We start from the raw sequence: 18,592 nt of genomic DNA, 5'->3' as shown, positions 1-18,592 counted from the left end.
AAGAGCTTTTAATTTATCAATTAATCTTGTCATCACTTTCTATAATAAGCATTTCCCATTTCATTTGTGGTTTTTAAAATGTGCCACTAATTGCAGAAATTAAATCTCAGTATGATTTTATACTATGGTATTATTGTCAAGCTAAGAGTGGGAATTTGGTATCATTTCTTAATTAGCATTTAAAATACCGTGTTGGCTAATTATCCATTCCCCACTCGTATTCCATTGCTAAATTGCCACTGTGCGCAGAGGCTTTAGGAGTCTTCTTGCAACCTCAGTGGCTTAAGATTTTTGTTCCTCTGCTTAAAAGAACCTCAGAGAAGAAGGCGGGGCTAAGAAGATTCCAGTTATAAAAGCTTTCCTCCTCCTGTGCGAAGAGATCAGCAGAATCCTTGGGTGAGAGAAAATCCTGCTAGGTAAAGGCCATCACTTACGGTATGTCATCAACTTTTGCTTTTTGCTTGTCCTTAAACGTTGCCATTGCTGTACCTTGTAAAATAATATGCATTTGTGTCTCTGGGAGGGGCAATATTCAGTTTTCTATGAAGATTTGAAACCAAAGGAAGACAAAAATTTTAATTTCTCAAAGAGATGTGGGCGTAAGCAAAATGCTATTTCACAAATATATCTAATCCTCACTCAGATTTATTTAGAAATGAAATCTTTGCTTGATTTTTGAATGACTTTAAATATAATTGAAGTTTCCTTTTTCTGATAGAGTTAGAAACTCCCTAAATGAGCATTAGTGAAAAATTCACTGGCATCTGACCTCTACAGCCGACTATTTGAAGCAGTCCTATTGGGAACATAGTCAAACAAGTTTTTCTTGAATCAGGACTATGGTGAAATGTAAATGAACATCAAGAAAGCATGCATTCAAACAGTAAATATTCTTTGACAGTGAAAGGCTTGTTTTTACATACTGTGTTTCCTTCTGTTCTTCCAGCCTGTTGAAACATGCTCATCATTTGTATTATTTAGAGGCAGGAGAGAAACACTGAAGGGCTGGATGAATAATTAAAGGTTTTATTTCCATTTAATTTTGAATCCATTATTGCCAATGCTGACTTTTTCAGTGTTAGGATTCTTGAGTCGAAAGTAAGGAAATGATCCTTAAATTTGTTCTACGTGTGCTAATACAAAGATAATTATCATGATAGAAGTTTTAGCTTGTCAAAATCTTGATAGCGCAAAAGACTTACTTCCAAGGTTGTGACTTTGGATGTATATTTCTTTATAATTTGGAACAAAGCTGTTTATTATTATTATATTATTATGTCTATAATTATATTACAAATAATATAATAATTATAGAACTAATATAATTGTATTATAAATTATTATAATTTATAATAATAATAATAACTATTATTATTATCTTTGTCTTACTTAAAAACTGATAACATTCTTGGCACCTGTGAAGACAGTAGGGGTCCAGGCTCCATACGGAGTCCGGCCTTTCCTCTTATTCTAAGAGGCTTTCAGCAAATAGCATCTTGGAGCATCACCTGCTGCCTGTATCTACCTCTATCTATCTTACTTCTACCTTTTGGAGCAGGATAACTTGGGGTCAATGACTTTGGGAGCCTCCACTGGCTTTTGCCATTTTCCTAGTTTTCATCCATCTATTCAAACTTAAAAAAATTGGCTGATAGAGGCAATTAGAAAAACGGGATAATGCCTATAACAAAATAAATCTCAGGTCTCGCCTGGTGGTGACTGAGACATGGAGGCACAGGCGCCTAGTGACCCTTGCAGGTTATTGTAACCCTTGTGTGCATCCCTGCCATGCCCCTGCCAAAATGAGAGTAGAGGAGATCTCTCTGGACTGTGCCATTTACACTTGAAGCCTCTGCAAGTGTCATACTCACTATTTCCATGAATAATTGATGGCTCAAAGAGCGGAGATGGCTGGGGTTTGGTGTGGGGCCTTTTGGAGCGTTTTTCTTTAGAGCATGAACAAGTTTTTCCCCTCTAATTCAGTGTGCAAAAGAGAACATCTGTGGCCCCTCATTTTTTTTTTTATCATAAAGAGATTGAGAACTAGACAATCCTGCTTGAAAATGACATTTTAGGACTGATTTGACCATGGTGATTGGTAGGCTAAAAAGTAACTTATAAAACATACCAGATGCCTTTTTTTAAATTAGGACAATAACATAGCAGACTAATTTTTTTTGCATTGGGTTCAAAAAATGCATGAATATTCTGTTGTTCCTGGGTGACTTCTAGATTATGTAAAATTATTCATGACCACTGATAACAAAAATAGTACTATGGCCAACCTCTCCCCTCAACAAACAAAATGAGGTTTGTAATCCTTTGTTTAAATTTTGGCAGCGTACCAATGTTGTTAAAATGACAATCTATTTCTTCCCAAAGCTGAATTAATGTGACACAAATTAGCTTAATGCTTAAGGTTGGGCTCTCAGGCAAGCCTGCTTGATTTTGAATTTTGCATCCTCTACTTATCAACTGTGTGACTCTGGGAAAGTTACCTAACCTCTCTGTATCTTGGTTTGCTCATCTATCTAAAGAAGAAAATAATAATCCATATAACTCATGGGAAGATGGATCCATGTGAATACTCTTTCACATGAATACTCTTTACATGGATCCATCTTCCCATGAATTATGGGGATTATTGTTTTATTATAAGTACAGTGCCTGGTGCATAATAGACATGACACAAACATAGCAGTTATTTATTACTGACATTTGGATGGTGTTCCTGGTCTGATGGAGGTATATGTTTCATGTGCAAGCAGGACAAATTATAATGTTCATACGTTCAGGTTGTGACTACAGAAGAACACAAAGCCAAAATTGACATGATACTGCCTCTTGAAAATCCCTTCAATTGCATGCATGTGTTTTGAAAAGATCTGATTACATGCTCTGGAAACATTTTATTACAGTCTAAGAATGACAGGATCCTAGGTGTGATGTGTAGCCCAGTGGTCCTCTAAATGTGGTCTTGAGGCCACCTCATCAGCACCTGGGAACTGCTAGAGATGTAGAATCTGGGGCTCACCCCAGACATATTATGCTCTTGAGGTGGGGCCCAGCACTCTGGGTTTTAATGAGTCCACTGAGTCAGCTTGCAGGGTGGCTGATAGTTTCCTGTGTGGGAAACTGTAGAAACTGTTGATCCTTAGTTTGGAACTGCTTTCTCTCCTGATAGGTATGTAGGTTTATTGTGAAGTTTTGAAAAACGTGAACGGTGTTTCAAGAATCCACTTTGATTTTAATTTTTACTGAGGTTATCTCTAGGGTGGGCATTAAGATTCCATTAAGTTCATCATGCCCATTTGAAATTTTCGAGAGTAAAAACCATACATGGAATAATGGAGATTATTGATTAAAAACACGAAAGCAAAGTTTTATGTAGTTTAAAAAGTAAATGCTAGAACTTGACAAACCCTTGAATATCTCTCTATGGAGGTTCCATCATTTGGGCCTGCCATGGAGGTAATTCCACTGGATTTTACTTTTTTTTTGAGATTGAGTCTTGCTCTGTAGCCCAGGCTGGAGTGCAATGGTGTGATCTCGGCTCACTGCAACCTCCACCTCCTGGGTCCTGGTTCAAGCAATTCTCCTGCCTCAGCTTCTTGAGTAGCTGGGATTACAGGCATGCACCACCATGCCCAGCTATTTTTTGTATTTTTAGTAGAGATGGAGTTTCGTCATATTGGCCAGGCTGGTCTTGAACCTCTGACCTCATGATCTGCTCACCTCGGCCTCCCGAAGTGCTGAGATTACAGGTGTGAGTCACCACGCTCAGCCTGAATTTTACTTTAATGGCATAGCTTCCACTTGCATTCAGGACATTTTAAGAAATAGCCACACAAAGTTTAGTGCTGTAAGTATTGCATGGCTGTGCAGGGGTGTTTTCCACTATATGGCCCGGTGTGCTTTTGGCATAGGCGTTTTTCTTTTAACTTATTATTTTGAGATAATTGTAGCTTCACAGGAAGTCAGAGAGGAAAAAATAGTGTGGAGAGGGTCTGTGTACTCTTCAGCCAGTTCCCCTCAATGGTGACATCACACATAACTATCATACGAGCTTAATACCAGGGAATTGGCATTGGCACAATGCAAAAGCTTCATTCAGATTTCACCTTTTCTTTCTTTTGAGACAGAGTCTTGCTCTTGTTGCCCAGTCTGGAGTGTAATGGGGAGATCTTGGCTCACTGCAACCTCCACCTCCTGTGTTCAAGCAATTCTCCTGTCTCAGCCTCCCAAGTAGCTGGGATTACAGGCTGTTGCCATCACGTCTGGCTAATTTTTTTTGGTATTTTTTTTTAGTAGAGAAGGAGTTTTACCATGTTGGCCAGGCTGGTCTCGAACTCCGGACCTCAGGTGATCTGCCTGCCTTGGCCTCCCAAAGTGTTGAGATTACAGGCATGAGCCACAGCACCTGGTCCCAGATTTCACCATGTTGACATGCATTCATTCGTATGTGTATAGTTTAATGCAATTTTACCACATGAGTAGATTTGTATGACTATCACCAAAACCAACTTTTGCAACTGTTACATAACTAGAAAAACCCTTCATTCTGCCCCTTTACAAACACCCCATCCTCCCCATTCCACCTGTCCCCAATTGCAGGAGTCCTTTTCACCCTGGCCTCTGTATCAGAGAATGTGTTTTGAAGTTACTTTATGAATGCCGTGAAGTTTGTAGCTGACTATGTTCATTCTGTCAACCTAAAATAATCAAAAGTCTCAGGACTCAATTGAAAGAGCTTATTCAACTGCAAAGATGAGGGCAGCCGTCCAGACAGCAGAATGACAGCAAAGGATTGTGATCACTGCTCCTAGGATGGGGAAAAGGGAGGATCATTTATACAGGCAAAACCAGCGGTGCTGAACAGAAACACATTTATTTATTTATTTATTTGAGATGCAGTTTCACTCTGTCACCCAGGCTGGAGCACAGTGGCATGATCTTGGCTCACTACAACCTCCACCTCCCAGGTTCAAGAGATCCTTGTGCCTCAGCCTCCTGAGTAGCTGTGATTACAGGTGCCTGCCACCACACCTGGCAATTTTTTTTTTTTGTATTTTTAGTAGAGATGGAGTTTCGCCATGTTGGCCAGGCTGGTCTCGAACTCCTGACCTCAAGTGATCCGCCTGCCTTGGCCTCCCAAAGTGCTGGGATTACAGGTGTGAGCCACCGTGCCTGGCCAGAAACACATTTTCTGTACAAAGGCTGCTGCACAGATGTAAGATTTGACTGACTACTATTGTTTATACTCTAAGGGGGCTGCTTAACATTCTACGGTAAAGAGGTTACTGTCACGAGGGTCTCTGTCTCCAACATCAGTAAGTCCAGGTTAGAATGAAGGATAGGGAGTCCGGTTAAGGTATCACATCTCCATCTGGTTTTTCACAACCCTTGAGAAGGTCAGTCAGCAAGGGTTGTGCAAAAATAGCCGTGTTCTGTGAGTCTGTTTTCAGAGCTTCACTTTTCCACTTGGCATAATAAACCTGAAAGGTCCTAACATTTTACTTTCTTTTTACAGACCTTTTACTTCGGCCATTAGTAAGGTTAGAGCATGATTTCTAGTGCCCCTTGAGGACCTTGGAACAGGCTTCCCCTGAGGCTGGATAAGCCCCTGACCTAATCAGTCTCTTTCTCTTATTTTATCCTCAGCTCACTTCTTCCTCTTTGGTTTCTTTGTTTTATGCAATATTTAAGTAAATTTCTTCAATTCTTTGTGCACTGAGATAAAATATAAAAATTTAAACTGAAGAAAACCTCTACCATGTCGTCTCTACTTATTATTTAGCTCTGACATTTTCCCTCCAGCCTCCCTGTCTCCCTTTCCTGAACTACCTAAAGTTATGTGAGTGTTTTCCTTCCTTATTCCCCATTCCTGAGAGTGTCTTTCTACTGCACTCACAGCTGAACTGGCTCAGGATACAATTTCTAGGTCCATTTTCCCTCTTAAAAAATATAAATACTGGGAGGCCGAGACGGGTGGATCACGAGGTCAAGAGATCACGAGGTCAAGAGATCACGAGGTCAAGAGATCACGACCATCCTGGTCAACACGGTGAAACCCCGTCTCTACTAAAAATAGAAAAAATTAGCTGGGCATGGTGGCGCGTGCCTGTAATCCCAGCTACTCAGGAGGCTGAGGCAGGAGAATTGCCTGAACCCAGGAGGCGGAGGTTGTGGTGAGCCGAGATCGCGCCATTGCACTCCAGCCTGGGTAACAAGAGTGAAACTCCGTCTCAAAAAACAAAACAAAACAAAACAAACAAAACAAAATATATATATATATAAATACGGTTCCATTTCCTTATAGTTTATAATGTTGAAGAAGTTTTATACCAGCCTGGGTTTTCTCCTTTAGTAATTGTTTTCTGCTATATTGCTTGTATGTTTTTATGTTTATTCTTTTTTTTTTTTTTTGAGATGGAGTCTCACTCTGTTGCTCAGGCTGGAGTGCAGTGGCGCAATCTTGGCTAATTGCAACCTCTGCCTCCTGGGTTCAAGCAATTCTCCTACCTCAGCCTCCCAAGTAGCTGGGATTACAGGCATGTGCCACCACGCCTGGCTAATTTTTGTATTTTTAGTAGAGACAGGGTTTCACCTGTTGGCCAGGTTGGTCTCAAACTCCTGACCTCAGGTGATCTACCCACCTTGGCCTCCCAAAGTGTTGGGATTACAGGCATGAACCACTGCTTCCGGCCTGTTTATTCTTATACTTAAATAATTTCATCTGGACACCTCTGGCCCTGTTAATTTTGCCTGGCAGCAGACCCAGTGAGATTTTTATTGTGAAGACTCAAATCTTTCTTTATCTCAGGGAAGATTTATTCTGTTGATGTTTTGATGACTGTATCTCCTATGAGTGGGACATTCTTTTCTGAAAGGCCTGTTACTGACATGATGAATTCCCAGTGTTCTCCAAGACTCCTCCAGCAATGGCTTCAGCCAGGTGTGGTGCAGCTGTACCAAGGTTTTCCATCCTTTGTGGGGTGGGTTAAAGTGGAGGGACACAGCCCCATGTGTCCCCTGCTGCCATGCTCTGCCTGCCCAATGCTGCTGGCACCAGGTCACCACACAGGGCTCCATGCGCCGGCATCCACATCGTGAGCACATTCTCTGGTTTGACAGTGGGTCACATGTTGCTGCTGGTCTTTGCCACACCTGATCTCGGTGCCAGTTTCATGAGAAATGAGGACTGCTGTCCATTAAGCACTTCACTGGTGGATCTTGAGACTTCTAATCTCAGCTTCCACCGTGCCTGGGAAGGCACCTCACTCTCTCTTCTGCCTGGAGATGCTGCAACCAGAGAACAATAAACAACACCAACAACAAACCGTCCAGAGCTGGGAAAAAAACCAAAACAGTGAAACCTGAGTTCGCGTGTAAAGAGAGCTTATGATCGATGCAAAAATTTTAGACGTTTATCTGGTTAGAAGCAGTAAAATATCAGCACTTAAGAATAAGGAGAAAATGCTGAGCAGAAAGAAGAGCAGGGAGGCTGCCGTCAGGATTTTCTTCACCAGCTCAAAACGCTGATGAAAACAGAACTCTTTACAGCGTTGGGGGGAAAAGTGTTGAATGCGGTACAAAGACATCCCCACAGGAGAAACGCTTCTCACGGGTTCCTCCTCTGCTTTGCTGTGCTCAGATCATCCCCAGGGACCTTCTCCTGACACTGACAGACAAGTCCATGGTGGGCGAGTCAGGAGCAGAAGGACTCACGCATGGACATCCCAGCCCTTTGCCCACTTTTCTTTTTTTTTCCAGGGAATTTTGCATCGCTGCATCTGGCGGTGCGATTTTATTTCTTCACCCTGGCACGTGATGAATCAAGGGATTGGCTTTCTCCCCCGGCCTTACCAGTTCACTCTTTCAGGAGCAGCTCCTTTCCTGCAGACCCCTCCTCTCACTCTCCAGGGCCCCAGGTGCTCTCTTCCCACATCACTTCCCTTGGGCCTCAGGACTTATGTTCCTTCTTTCAGTGCTTCTTTCATTTATTTTTTTATTTTGAGACAGTCTTGCTCTGTCACCCAGGCTGGAGTGCAGTGATGTGATCTCGGCTCACTGCAACCTCTGCCTCCTGGGTTCAAGCGATTCTACTGCCTCAGCCTGCCAAGTAGCTGGGACTACAGGCGTGTGCCACCACGCCCAGCTAATTGTATTTTTAGTAGAGATGGGATTTCACCATGTTGGCCAGGGTGGTCTCGATGTCTTGACCTCATGATCCGCCTGCCTCAGCCTCCCAAAGTGCTGGGATCGCAGGCGTGAGCCACCGCACCCAGCTCCAATACTTCTTTTACTTCTGAGCCTGAAGTCCTGCAACAATGTGTCTAGAAGATCTACGAACCTGCACTTCTGAGGTAGCTGTTATCTAAGGCTCTATGCCAAGACCCACAGTCAACCAACCTGGATATCAACTAGTCTCAGAGAACCAGTAAGAGACTACCAGCTGCTAATGAGGCATTCAGAGTGTCAGAGGAGGGCTATTTGCTGCACCTCTTAAATGGCTCCCAATGTTTTGTTTGATGGAAATGCGATTTGAAGGCAAAAATATCCCTTTTCTGTTGCAGCGAAATAAACAGTTTTCATTTCAAGGCAAATGGAGTCACTTCTTAAGCATCGGTGCCCTACTTAGAAGCAATTTGCTGTATGGGAATCACAGTGAATACCTTGCAGGATTGATTTGTGGTTTTGCAATAATGTATGTAAAGTACCAATTAATACCCTCAGCTTCTCTTGGAAATGCCTGGGGAGAGAAGTAAAAGAAGCGCTTGTTGTTTTAAACAGTCTAGACCAACCATTCTGAGTGCGTTTTAAACCAGTGCCAGTCTCTGTGGTGTGGGAGGCCTGTGGCTGGCCTGGGATGGGCGATCTGGATGGAGGAGTTGTGGCCGCTGGGCTGAGGGGCTGAGAGCAGAGTGTGGCTGAGTGGTGGGTCTGCTCTGTGTCTTAGACATTTCTGCATTAAGGAGTTATAGAAGGGGACGTGGAAGTAGTTTGCAAACCGAAGGAGGATTTGCGAGGGAATATTTATTCAATCAAATTATTCATCCAATAAATATTTATGCAGATCTGCTTTATGCATTGTGCCAGGTCTGGAAGTCTAGTGGTGAACAAGATACAGTCCTTGGCCTCAGCAAGTTAACAGGGGTCAACAGATTATTAAACAAATCATGATGCCCACAGCTTGGTGCGGGTTGAAGGGGCCACAGAGGCAGGTGAGCTCTTGCCCAGCCTGGACATTGTGGGGCATCTCCCTGAAGAAGTGAAGAGTGAGCTGAGCCTGGAGGATGAGCAGGACATGACAGCTGGAGGGGTATGGGGAAGAGGGCTCTGGACAGAGGGAGGGACCCCAGATGGGAAAGGCGGCCCAGAGAGAGAGGGAAGTGGGTACAGTCAGGCTGGGGAGGTGGAGGCCAGCAGGGCCCCTTGGCAAGTGCAGGTAATGCGAGAGCCTTTCAAGGGGTGTAGAGGAAGGACTGCTGCTGGGATGTGATGGGACACATAGGGAGGAGCTTGGAGTCAGGGGGAGGGGACTCAGGGAGACACAGGTGTCCAAGAAGGATGGTGCTTTCATTTGCTGTGTCTGCAGGACAACCTTGGAGGTTGAGTAGGCATTGATGGGTTTTGTCTGGAGCTTGGGATGTGGGTCTGAGTTAGAGTTTGGGAGATAAGGGGAGAGGGGCCTCCTGAAGTATGGGATGGGGGCATCTTAGATTGAGAAAAACAGAGTGGGGTCCCCGGGAAGCATCTGCATGACATATAAGGTTCTGCAATGCCCAGGCCAGCAGCCTGCTCCAGAGCCCAAGAGAGAAGTTTTGGGCATTAGAATCTCAGGATGACCTGGGACATGTTGACCCTCAAGCCCTGCCCACCACCCTTCAGGGCCAGGAGTCTTCTTTTCTGCCCGAGGGCCAAGTCCTCTGGCCAATACAGGCTGCTATCCATAGTCTGCTCTCAATTTCCTTCATCCTCAATTCATTACTTAGCAAGTAGCTCTCGCAAGCCCCTCAGGTGTAGTGTGTTGTGATGCATGCGGTACAGACTGTCCTTTCAGAGCTCTCGGTTGGGTGGGGCCATGCCCTCAGCCACTGCACAGAGGGAGTACCCAGAAGGGGATCCTGACTCAGAAGCGAGGGGCCAGAGAGGATGTGCTGAGTGAGGGGTGGAAATGACACCTGGGTCTTGGATGGTGAAGAGGAATTAGGGGCAGGGGCATGATGACCCTGGTGGGACAAATGGAGCGTGGGACATTGCACGTGGCACATTGCATGTGGCAAAGGGGAGAGGGTGCAGAGAAAGGGGCGTTGGGGTGAAGCTTTGAAGGAGCCCTTTTACTGTTTGTAACCCAAACTTATCCCCCTCCACCCATCGTCGCAGAAGAGATGTCCTTTGGGGGAACCAGGCTCAGCATGAGGAGCAGAAGGAACGGCACTCTGGACAGCACCCGGACCCTGTACTCCAGCGCGTCTCGGAGCATAGACTTGTCTTACAGTGAAAGTGTAAGTCATGCGCACCACCTGTTTGAAAGATTATCATTGTAACATTCGTAAGGCATTAAATCATGCATTTGCAAATGGACTTTTAGGAAATTTTAGATGTCATGTCTTTAAAATTTCACTACTTAATGCTCAGTGCTCTTGCTTCCGGTCTGAGTTTTGAATCTCAGTCCCTTCTCCAGCTCTATGGCCATGGTCTCAGTTTGGGTCCATCTGCATTTGTTCTTGCAATGGCCTCCTCGCGTCACTCCTTGGCACTGTCTCTCCTGGTTCCAAGCCAGCTTCCACGCTGCCTTCAGGACACAGACGTGCCCAGTCATGGCTTCTTGGGTGAGCTGGACTCAGGGTTGGGTGCCAGCGGGAGGCGTGTCCTTAGCACCTCTCTGCCTCTCCCTGCCTGGCTTTGTCGGCGCTAGGCGGAATTTCCTCCCACAGGTATTCCACCCACTCTCAGATCCTGTCCAACACTCTCATTTGTCCAGAAATTAAGACAACTTTCCAGTCTGAAAACCAGTTCTCCTGGGCTACAGTGTTAAAACTTGGGATAGCGGCTAGCTTTGGAAAGAAAGGAAAGAAGCAGGAATTGGTGGTTGGGGAGGGCGGTTTTGGGGTGTTGTTTAAGATTTTGGTCTCACTGGTGGGTTCCATGGGGGCTGACTTTGTGATCTTTCCTTGAGCTGTAAGAAAACACACACACACACAAACATGCAAAAACCTACTCTTCCCCAGCTGAGTTCTGTCTCCCAGGGCCAGGACTAGGCAAGTGAGACACCCCTGATGCAAAAGTGAAGGAGGTGCCAGCCCTCAGCGGCTGCCCCTACACTTGCATGCCCTGGTGGTGGGGGGACCGAGCACCTCCTTGCAGTTGCTCCCTGGTCTCACCCCAGTTGTGGTCAGGGGAGGAGCAAACAGTGGGCCAAGGGTGGTGGTAGCTTTTCCGGCATTTTCCCCCTTGCTTTCCTCCTTCAACCCCAGTGATGAAGCATCTCTGGGAGGGCCCTTCTGGAGGGGTCCCCCTGGCCTCGGCACCGGAGCCCTGAGAGATGGACAGAGGCTGACCCTTTCTTATGCCTGCTCCTGGGACCTCCTGCTGGATGGGTCTCCTCTCCTCAGCCCCTGCAGGTCAGCCTCTCCCAGATGCAGGCATCCCTGTGGGTAGAACTGCTGAGACCACGCAAGAGTGTCTCAGTTCTGGGGGGTTCCTTTTTGCCCCCTGAGCACATGCACACCTCTGCAAAGTGCACTTTCAGAGGGTTTTTCTTATTAAAGCCACAAAGCAATTTTTTTTTGAGATGGAGTTTCACTCTCGTTACCCAGGCTGGAGTGCAATGGTGCGATCTCGGCTCACCACAACCTCCGCCTCCTGGGTTCAAGCAATTCTCCTGCCTCAGCCTCCCGAGTAGCTGGGACTACAGGTGTGCACCACTATGCCCAGCTAATTTTTGTATTTTTAGTAGAGACGGGGTTTCACAAAGTTGACCAGTATGGTCTCGATCTCTTGGCCTTGTGATCCCCCCGTCTCAGCCTCCCAAAGTGCTGGGGTTATAGGCGTGAGCCACCACGCCCGGCCCAAAGCAATTTTTAAGAAATCATCACCCTTCCTCCATGATCATTGGTTACACTGCTTACATAGCTGTTTCCTTCATTCCTGTTAAGTAGATTTGAAATTAATTAAGTGGATAAAAAAATTACAGGAAAAATGGGCATCACGGATTTTCAAAACTGTTGTGTGGAGGTGAGCACTGAAATCGTTTTTGCTTTCAACATGTTCGTGTTGAAATATACATAGAAAAGAATGCATAAATGTGAATTTCCAGCTTAAAAAGAATATTGAAATGAATGCTCTTGTGCCCACCACCAGCTTGAGAAATAGCATGTCACCCCCAGATGCCTGGTGAGTTGGCGTTCCTCTCTCCTATCAGCGGTTATAACCACTATCCTGAGTTTTGTGTTACCCATTCCTTGATTTTATTTGTAATTTTATGACTTGAGTATATGTATCTCTCTAAACAATACGTTGTTTAGTTTCGTTCTGTTTTTGACATACGTGGAATTGTACGATAAGTATTTTTTTGTGAGTTCCTTTTTTTCTTTTTCTTTTCTTTTTTCTGTTGCTCAAAACTGTTTTTGAGATTCATCCACGGTGAGACATGTAACCGTTGTTGATTTATTTCACGGCTGTGCTGCACCCCACTGTGTGCTTATGTTTATTTATTCAGCCTAAGACAGATGGCATTTGGGCTTCTGGTCTTTACTGTCACAAGCAATACCGCTTTTAACATTCCTAGATATGTAAGCCATGTCTACCTGGAAAATGTTCATTGAGTTGAGGCTTGGTGTGGGTGAAGGTAAACATCTCTCTTTCATGGGGTCTGGGTTAAGACACAGGACTCATGGGGAAACTTATGTTCAAAGGTTTGGGAAGATAAGGCACATGGTCACCCTTCTCTGATATCTCAGGGCTTGCAGAGGCAGAGGATGAGAAGGGAAGAGGGCACATCGTGAACTTCATTCCAGGAGAGGAGACTTCCCCCTTTGCAGTGTATGGCTGGTGACAGCCTTGCTGGTGGGGATAGGAAGTCAGGGGTGGCTCTGGTGACAGTGGCCTGTCTTATGAGGTCAATTGTGTGTGAGGTTGTCTGAGAACTCCAGCTGCCCGTACCTGGTGGCCTGTGGGAAGAGGCATTGGGCTGCCAGGGAAAGGAAGCTCCTAGCAGCCCCACCTCTCCAGGGAAAGGCAGCCGTCTGAGGCTGAAAATTTATTGCCAGGCAGCTTTGCCAGGCACTTTGAATGTGCAGGTCATTCACGGGACAATCCTGCCTTTCTCCACAAGGGACTCTTCCTCAGGGAGATAACTTTACTGGCAATAGAGGACAATTGCCAGTAGTTCAGGAATGGTTGCATCAGTTCACTTACCCACCCATGGTGGGCATGAGGCCCACTGCCCTTCCCTTCACTCATGCTGGGTGTTCATTGCCTTTGATATTTTTGCTAACCTGGTGTGTGTAAAATGGGATCTCACTGTGGTTTTCCTTTGCATTTGCTCATTCTGAATGAGGTTGAGCTTCCTTTCACATGTTTATGGGTTATTCTCTTTCAATGAATGCTTACTCTTGTCTTCGGCCACTTTTTCCATCGGGTTCTCTGCCTTATTCTTATTGATGCGCAGCACTTAAATATTCTGACTACCAATCCTGTGATGTTTCATACATGATGCAAATACCTGCTCCCGCTTTGAGGAGTATAGGTATTTTTAAAGGAGTTTTTCGTTTGTTTCCAAATAGTTTGCTTCTGCTAACTTAAGGGAAGCTTTTGGTTTATAAAGGCTTTGGCTGTTTGTCAGAATTAGGTGCCAGATGTGCCTGACCACCTTGCCCAGGAGGAATAAATACAACTATGAAGGGTTTTTGGAATATGTCTTCTTTTAAATAGCAAGTGTAAGAGGAATGGGAATCTGCATTGACATATTATTTATAAAAACTCTCATCCCATGCCTACGTTCTTCCTTGTAGCCTTAGAGGTGGAAAAACACAATTTGTATGTATATAATACTATTTATATACGAGATAAGCCCAAATCATTTTTAGAAAAATTTTCCATTTAGTTATACAAATTTTAATGTATGCATCTTAAAAAATTTAAAAAAAGAAAAAAAAAACTGAAGTAAGTAAAATATATTGTTGACATTTGTTAATTCTGAATAGTGGGCACCTATGCCTTTATTATATACTTGCCATGCTTTTTGTGAGTCTGAAATTTTTTAGAATTAAAAAACTAATTGTCTGTTAATGTGGAGAAATAAAAGAAGAAGAAGAAAAAAAAACTGTGTACTCTGAAGGCATGAACAAAGGCTGGATGCTATGAATATGTGGCAAGTTCTTAAAGCATGTGAAGTGGGGTTACATCATATTTCGCATTCATTAATATCAGCAAGGAGTGAGAATAAATTAGTAATGTGTTATTCAATGCTCTCTCTCCAAAGGACTTGGCGAATTTTATTCAAGCAAATTTTAAGAAACGAGAATGTGTCTTCTTTACCAAAGATTCCAAGGCCACGTAAGCTACTAATTTCCCTCTGTTTTTGCTTTCCACATTCGAAAAACAAATCAACCATCATTACAACAAACAAAGAAATGCTCACTGGTTCATTATTAAAGATGTCTTCGCCTTGTAATTCTCAGAAATGTTGTGTGAGCAGGAAAGATCTGGCAAGGAGCTTGTAGTTGTTGCTTACAGCTCTACAATTTCATTTGATATTTTCAGCTTTGGCAATACTTGGAAAAGTCACTGAGAGAGGCTGTCACTCTCCTCAGTATTCCCATGAGAATGGAAACCCACCTGAGTGACCTTGGTAATGAAAGTTGTTAACAAGGAAGTTGTCTGGCAATACCATGCATGTGGGCATATTTCCGTCTTACTGGCTCCTCTGTCATGCTTTTCTTCCCTGCTGTTGACTTTGGGTCTTTCCTTCTAATTGGGTGTTAATCTACTCTAAGTCTCATGTGTTGTGGAACGTTCAGCCTGGGTTAGAAAAGCAAGCCCCACCAGCTCAGCCCACAGGAGGTCTTCAGTAAATGTTGACGAGCAAGTGAGTGAGTGAATGGATTGACTAGTGCTCACCCTTTGTGTAGAAGATGCATTTGAATCTAATTGAACAGTCTTAATCCTACCCCACTCTTCTTATTTCTCTCTGTCCCTTCTTTTTTGCTGACTGGCAATGCAAGAAAAAGTCTAGCTATTAACTGAGTGGAAGTTTCTGCTGTCATTTAAAATGAAAAGAACTTCTGTTGAACAGAGGCAATGAACAGAGGAAGGCTGTAGTAACAGACAAAAAGGCTTTAGAACCGGCTTTGGTTTTAACCTTGACTTAGCTGCCTCCTCACTGGATGGCCTTGAGCCAATTATCTCTTTTCTGAAGCAAATTCCCTTATCCTAAAAATCTAGCAAAAATATACCTCATGGGTTGTGGTATTCAATGAGATAGCACATAAAATACCCACCATAATGCTTTAGAGCATAATTCTTCATGTGAATCAGAAAACGAACAGCAGAAAAGACCTCTGCTCTGTCACTGGTATAAACTTATGCATCATGAGTCATTCTGACAAAGTATAAGCTCTGTAAGTCAGCTATTTATTATAGCTTGTATGTTTCACGAACAGGACTTACATACTTGATTGCTAATACTACAACCTCCTTGCAAGGAAGCTGTTATTATCGTTTAGGCGAGTGAGACCCAGAGATGTTCAGTATTTTACCCACGGTCACGTGGCCAGTGGAAGACGGATGAGGGATTTGAACCCAGGTTTTCTGATTCCAAGGTTGTGCCTTCTCTATACCCTCAGTTGCCTCCCTTTCTAAGAATGACATTGCTTCGGGCAGACCAAATTCATCAACACGTTCTCAGTTACAGATGTCCAGTCTAACTGGCATAAGTGAAAGATGGAGGAGGGATTCTGTGGGGTGTGATGACGGGATGCTGTGGCTGAAAAGTGCAGCCAGATCCAGGGCTTGAACAATGTCACCAAGACTCTGTCTCTTTCCACCTGTTGTTTCTGCCCCTCTCTGATGGACAGGCTTTTCACAATTGGAGGCAAAATGGTCACTGTTGTTGGTTGTGCGTAATCAGCTTTCCATTTGCCAGTTAGAGCAAAGAGGGCCTTGCTCCTAGCAATTCCATCAAAAGTCCTGGGCTGATGTTCATGGCTCTTAATGCTGTGGCTTGGGCCATGTGCCCATCTCTAAACTAATTCCTGGGCTGGAGGATGGATTAGTTGAGTTGGATGGTGGAATATGTTGATTGGCCAGGCTTGGGCGATGTGTCAGGATGAACTCAGTGCAGAAAAGGATGATTCTTCAAAGGAGAATCAGGGCTTACTTACTAGCAGAAGGGGAAGTAGATGCAGGTTAGGGAAACCTATGGCTATCCACCTTACAGTGCTTGATTACACCTCAAGTCTGAGCCAAAATGAAGGAAGATGTAGTGAGTAGCCACAGTCCTAAGCAACACAAGCAGAGCATAGGAACGTCTTAGGGTCTTCCAGTTCCCATCTCAGAAGGGATGCAAAGTTCTATAATCTTTGAATTCCCCGTATATATTATTTCTATCTCTCTCTAGATAGTGGGAACATTCCATGTAATCTAAGTTACCCATCAGGCAAGGGCATCAAATGAAGTGATGATTAATTACATCGATACCCTGGTTTTGCTGCTACTTGCCACACTAGATGACATGAGCTGCCAATGTCCCTCCCGAGAGTTCCTAGGGTTGCCACCCTTGTCTTTCCACTCTAACCTCTTGCAGATGCCACTGCAAGGTGATGCCACGCCCTCGCCCCTGCTGCTGTGTGTCCTCTGAGACATGCTGCCAGCTTAGGGGTCGCCTTCTGGCACACTATGGGTAGTAAGCTCCTAGGTCTGGGTTTGTTCTAGTCACTTCTTACTTCCTTGGCCATGATGAGTTCCAGGTAGAAACAGAAAGAACGCTACTTTCACAACAGCAGCACTGTGCAACAGAACTTTCTGCCGTGGTGGAAATATTCTATGTCTGTGCTATCCAATATGATAGCCGCTAGCTACATCTGGCTATTGGCCATTTGAAATGTGGCTAGCACAATCAAGAAACATTTTCAACTTTATTTAATTTCACTTAATTTAAATATAAAATTAAATAGCCATGTGGGTCAGTGGCTACCGCATTGGACAGTGTCATTCTACAGGATTCAGACTTGGTCCAATGGGATAGAACTAGGGTCCTGATGCTCTCCTGTCCTCTTCATCTCTCCTTTCTGTCATCCCTATTCCTCCTCCAGGTATCTGCACTCCTAATGCCTTCCTGGCAAGCCCTCTTCTCCATTTGTAAACCAATTCATATAAATTGATGCTTGGAGTGATACCAGTCCATAGACCAGAGCTGCCAGGCAGCTGCCACCTGTGACACAGTCCTACCCTTAGCAGGCAAAAGGGCTCAACAGTCTGTTTTTGGTTATAGCAACAACAGGTGGGGCAGGGAATTCTCTCCCCTATTCTGCAATGAGCTTGGGTGGGTGGACGGATCCCAAAAGAGAGCGGGACAGTGACAGCTATGGAGAGAGAAGAGGAACATCGGGAAGCAGACTGGGCTCAGGAAGTGCCCTAACACTTAGGAAAAGAGAGGGCTGAGAAAAATGTGCTCAATTCTTGTTGACTTTTTCTTGGCCACACTGAGTGATGCCCTGGGAACTGTTCCAAAACAGAGGTGAGGCTGCTGCTGGAGGGCGATGTTGGATCCAGTCTCTAGCTCAATTTTTATAGCTTCAGAAAACATTAAATGCTTTGAGAAATACTTTGGATAGGGATCATTTACATACTGTGTGGTAATTAAGACTTTTGGTTACAAGGAGCTCAACTACCTTAACCTAAAGAGGGGATTTACTCTATGGAAAAAAAAATGCCACCTAAGAGTAGAGGGTGGCCAGGCCTCTGGAGTGGTTAGAAACGGTGACTGACTAGGGGACTCAGTAGGTCCCCTCTGCTCACCCCTGCCTCCACCTCTCCCTGCACACCTGCTCTCTTCTTTTTCAGAGTAGCTACAATTGTGTTGTGGTGTCTGATCTTCCATGTCACAGGCCTAGACCTAGAGAGAGATGGGAGCAGCTCTTTCGGTCCTAATTTCAAATTCTTATGAAAGGGACACCTATGTCAATCCCGGATTAACTTCCCATCCTTGGGCCTGTCAATCGTGGACATTTCCATAATTCAGTTATATGAACAGACTCATCTTGATCCTACTGTGTAGACGAGGTTGGAGAGAAGGGACAGCCTCACTGGGGTCCATGTCAATGCGCCGTATCTAGCAGGCACCTGCCCCGATGTGTCTCCAGCAACATTCCCACCCCCTAGGAGAGCAAGCTGCTCGTGAGGTTTGCTGCTGAGAAGCATTTGTTCCTCATTATAGAATCGCTTTGTTGAGTGACTTTGGTAGTTACCCTGGGCTTCCAGTACTTCAAAAAGATTGCTATTAGCAGAGCAACTCCAATTGAAGCCAATTACTTCCAGGCAGCAGAAACTTGGTCACAATTTGGCTGGGAATTCATCTGCTTCTGGA

The 18,592-nt window shown here is 44.5% G+C and overlaps 1 protein-coding gene across 3 annotated transcripts in view; it reads left to right on the top strand.

Annotated features, from left to right (window-relative positions):
- Positions 1 to 356: 356 nt before the first annotated feature.
- The window catches only part of TRPM8 (transient receptor potential cation channel subfamily M member 8), a 101,015-nt gene continuing 82,779 nt past the window's right edge, over positions 357 to 18,592 (top strand). For all 3 annotated transcript variants that reach the window (XM_012434212.2, XM_012434214.2, XM_064372866.1), the window contains exons 1-3: positions 357 to 435; positions 10,387 to 10,508; positions 14,489 to 14,562. In XM_012434212.2, the coding sequence (XP_012289635.2) occupies positions 10,392 to 10,508; positions 14,489 to 14,562 (191 nt within the window). In that variant the 5' untranslated portion in view covers positions 357 to 435; positions 10,387 to 10,391. The remainder of the gene's footprint in view (positions 436 to 10,386; positions 10,509 to 14,488; positions 14,563 to 18,592) is intronic.

This window comes from Aotus nancymaae, unplaced genomic scaffold, assembly GCF_030222135.1.
Source record: "Aotus nancymaae isolate 86718 unplaced genomic scaffold, 86718_ANA_hifiasm-v0.15.2.pri h1tg000008l, whole genome shotgun sequence".
In the NCBI taxonomy this organism is placed as follows: Eukaryota; Metazoa; Chordata; class Mammalia; order Primates; family Aotidae; genus Aotus; species Aotus nancymaae.
This window is presented reverse-complemented; position numbering and strand designations above follow the sequence as displayed.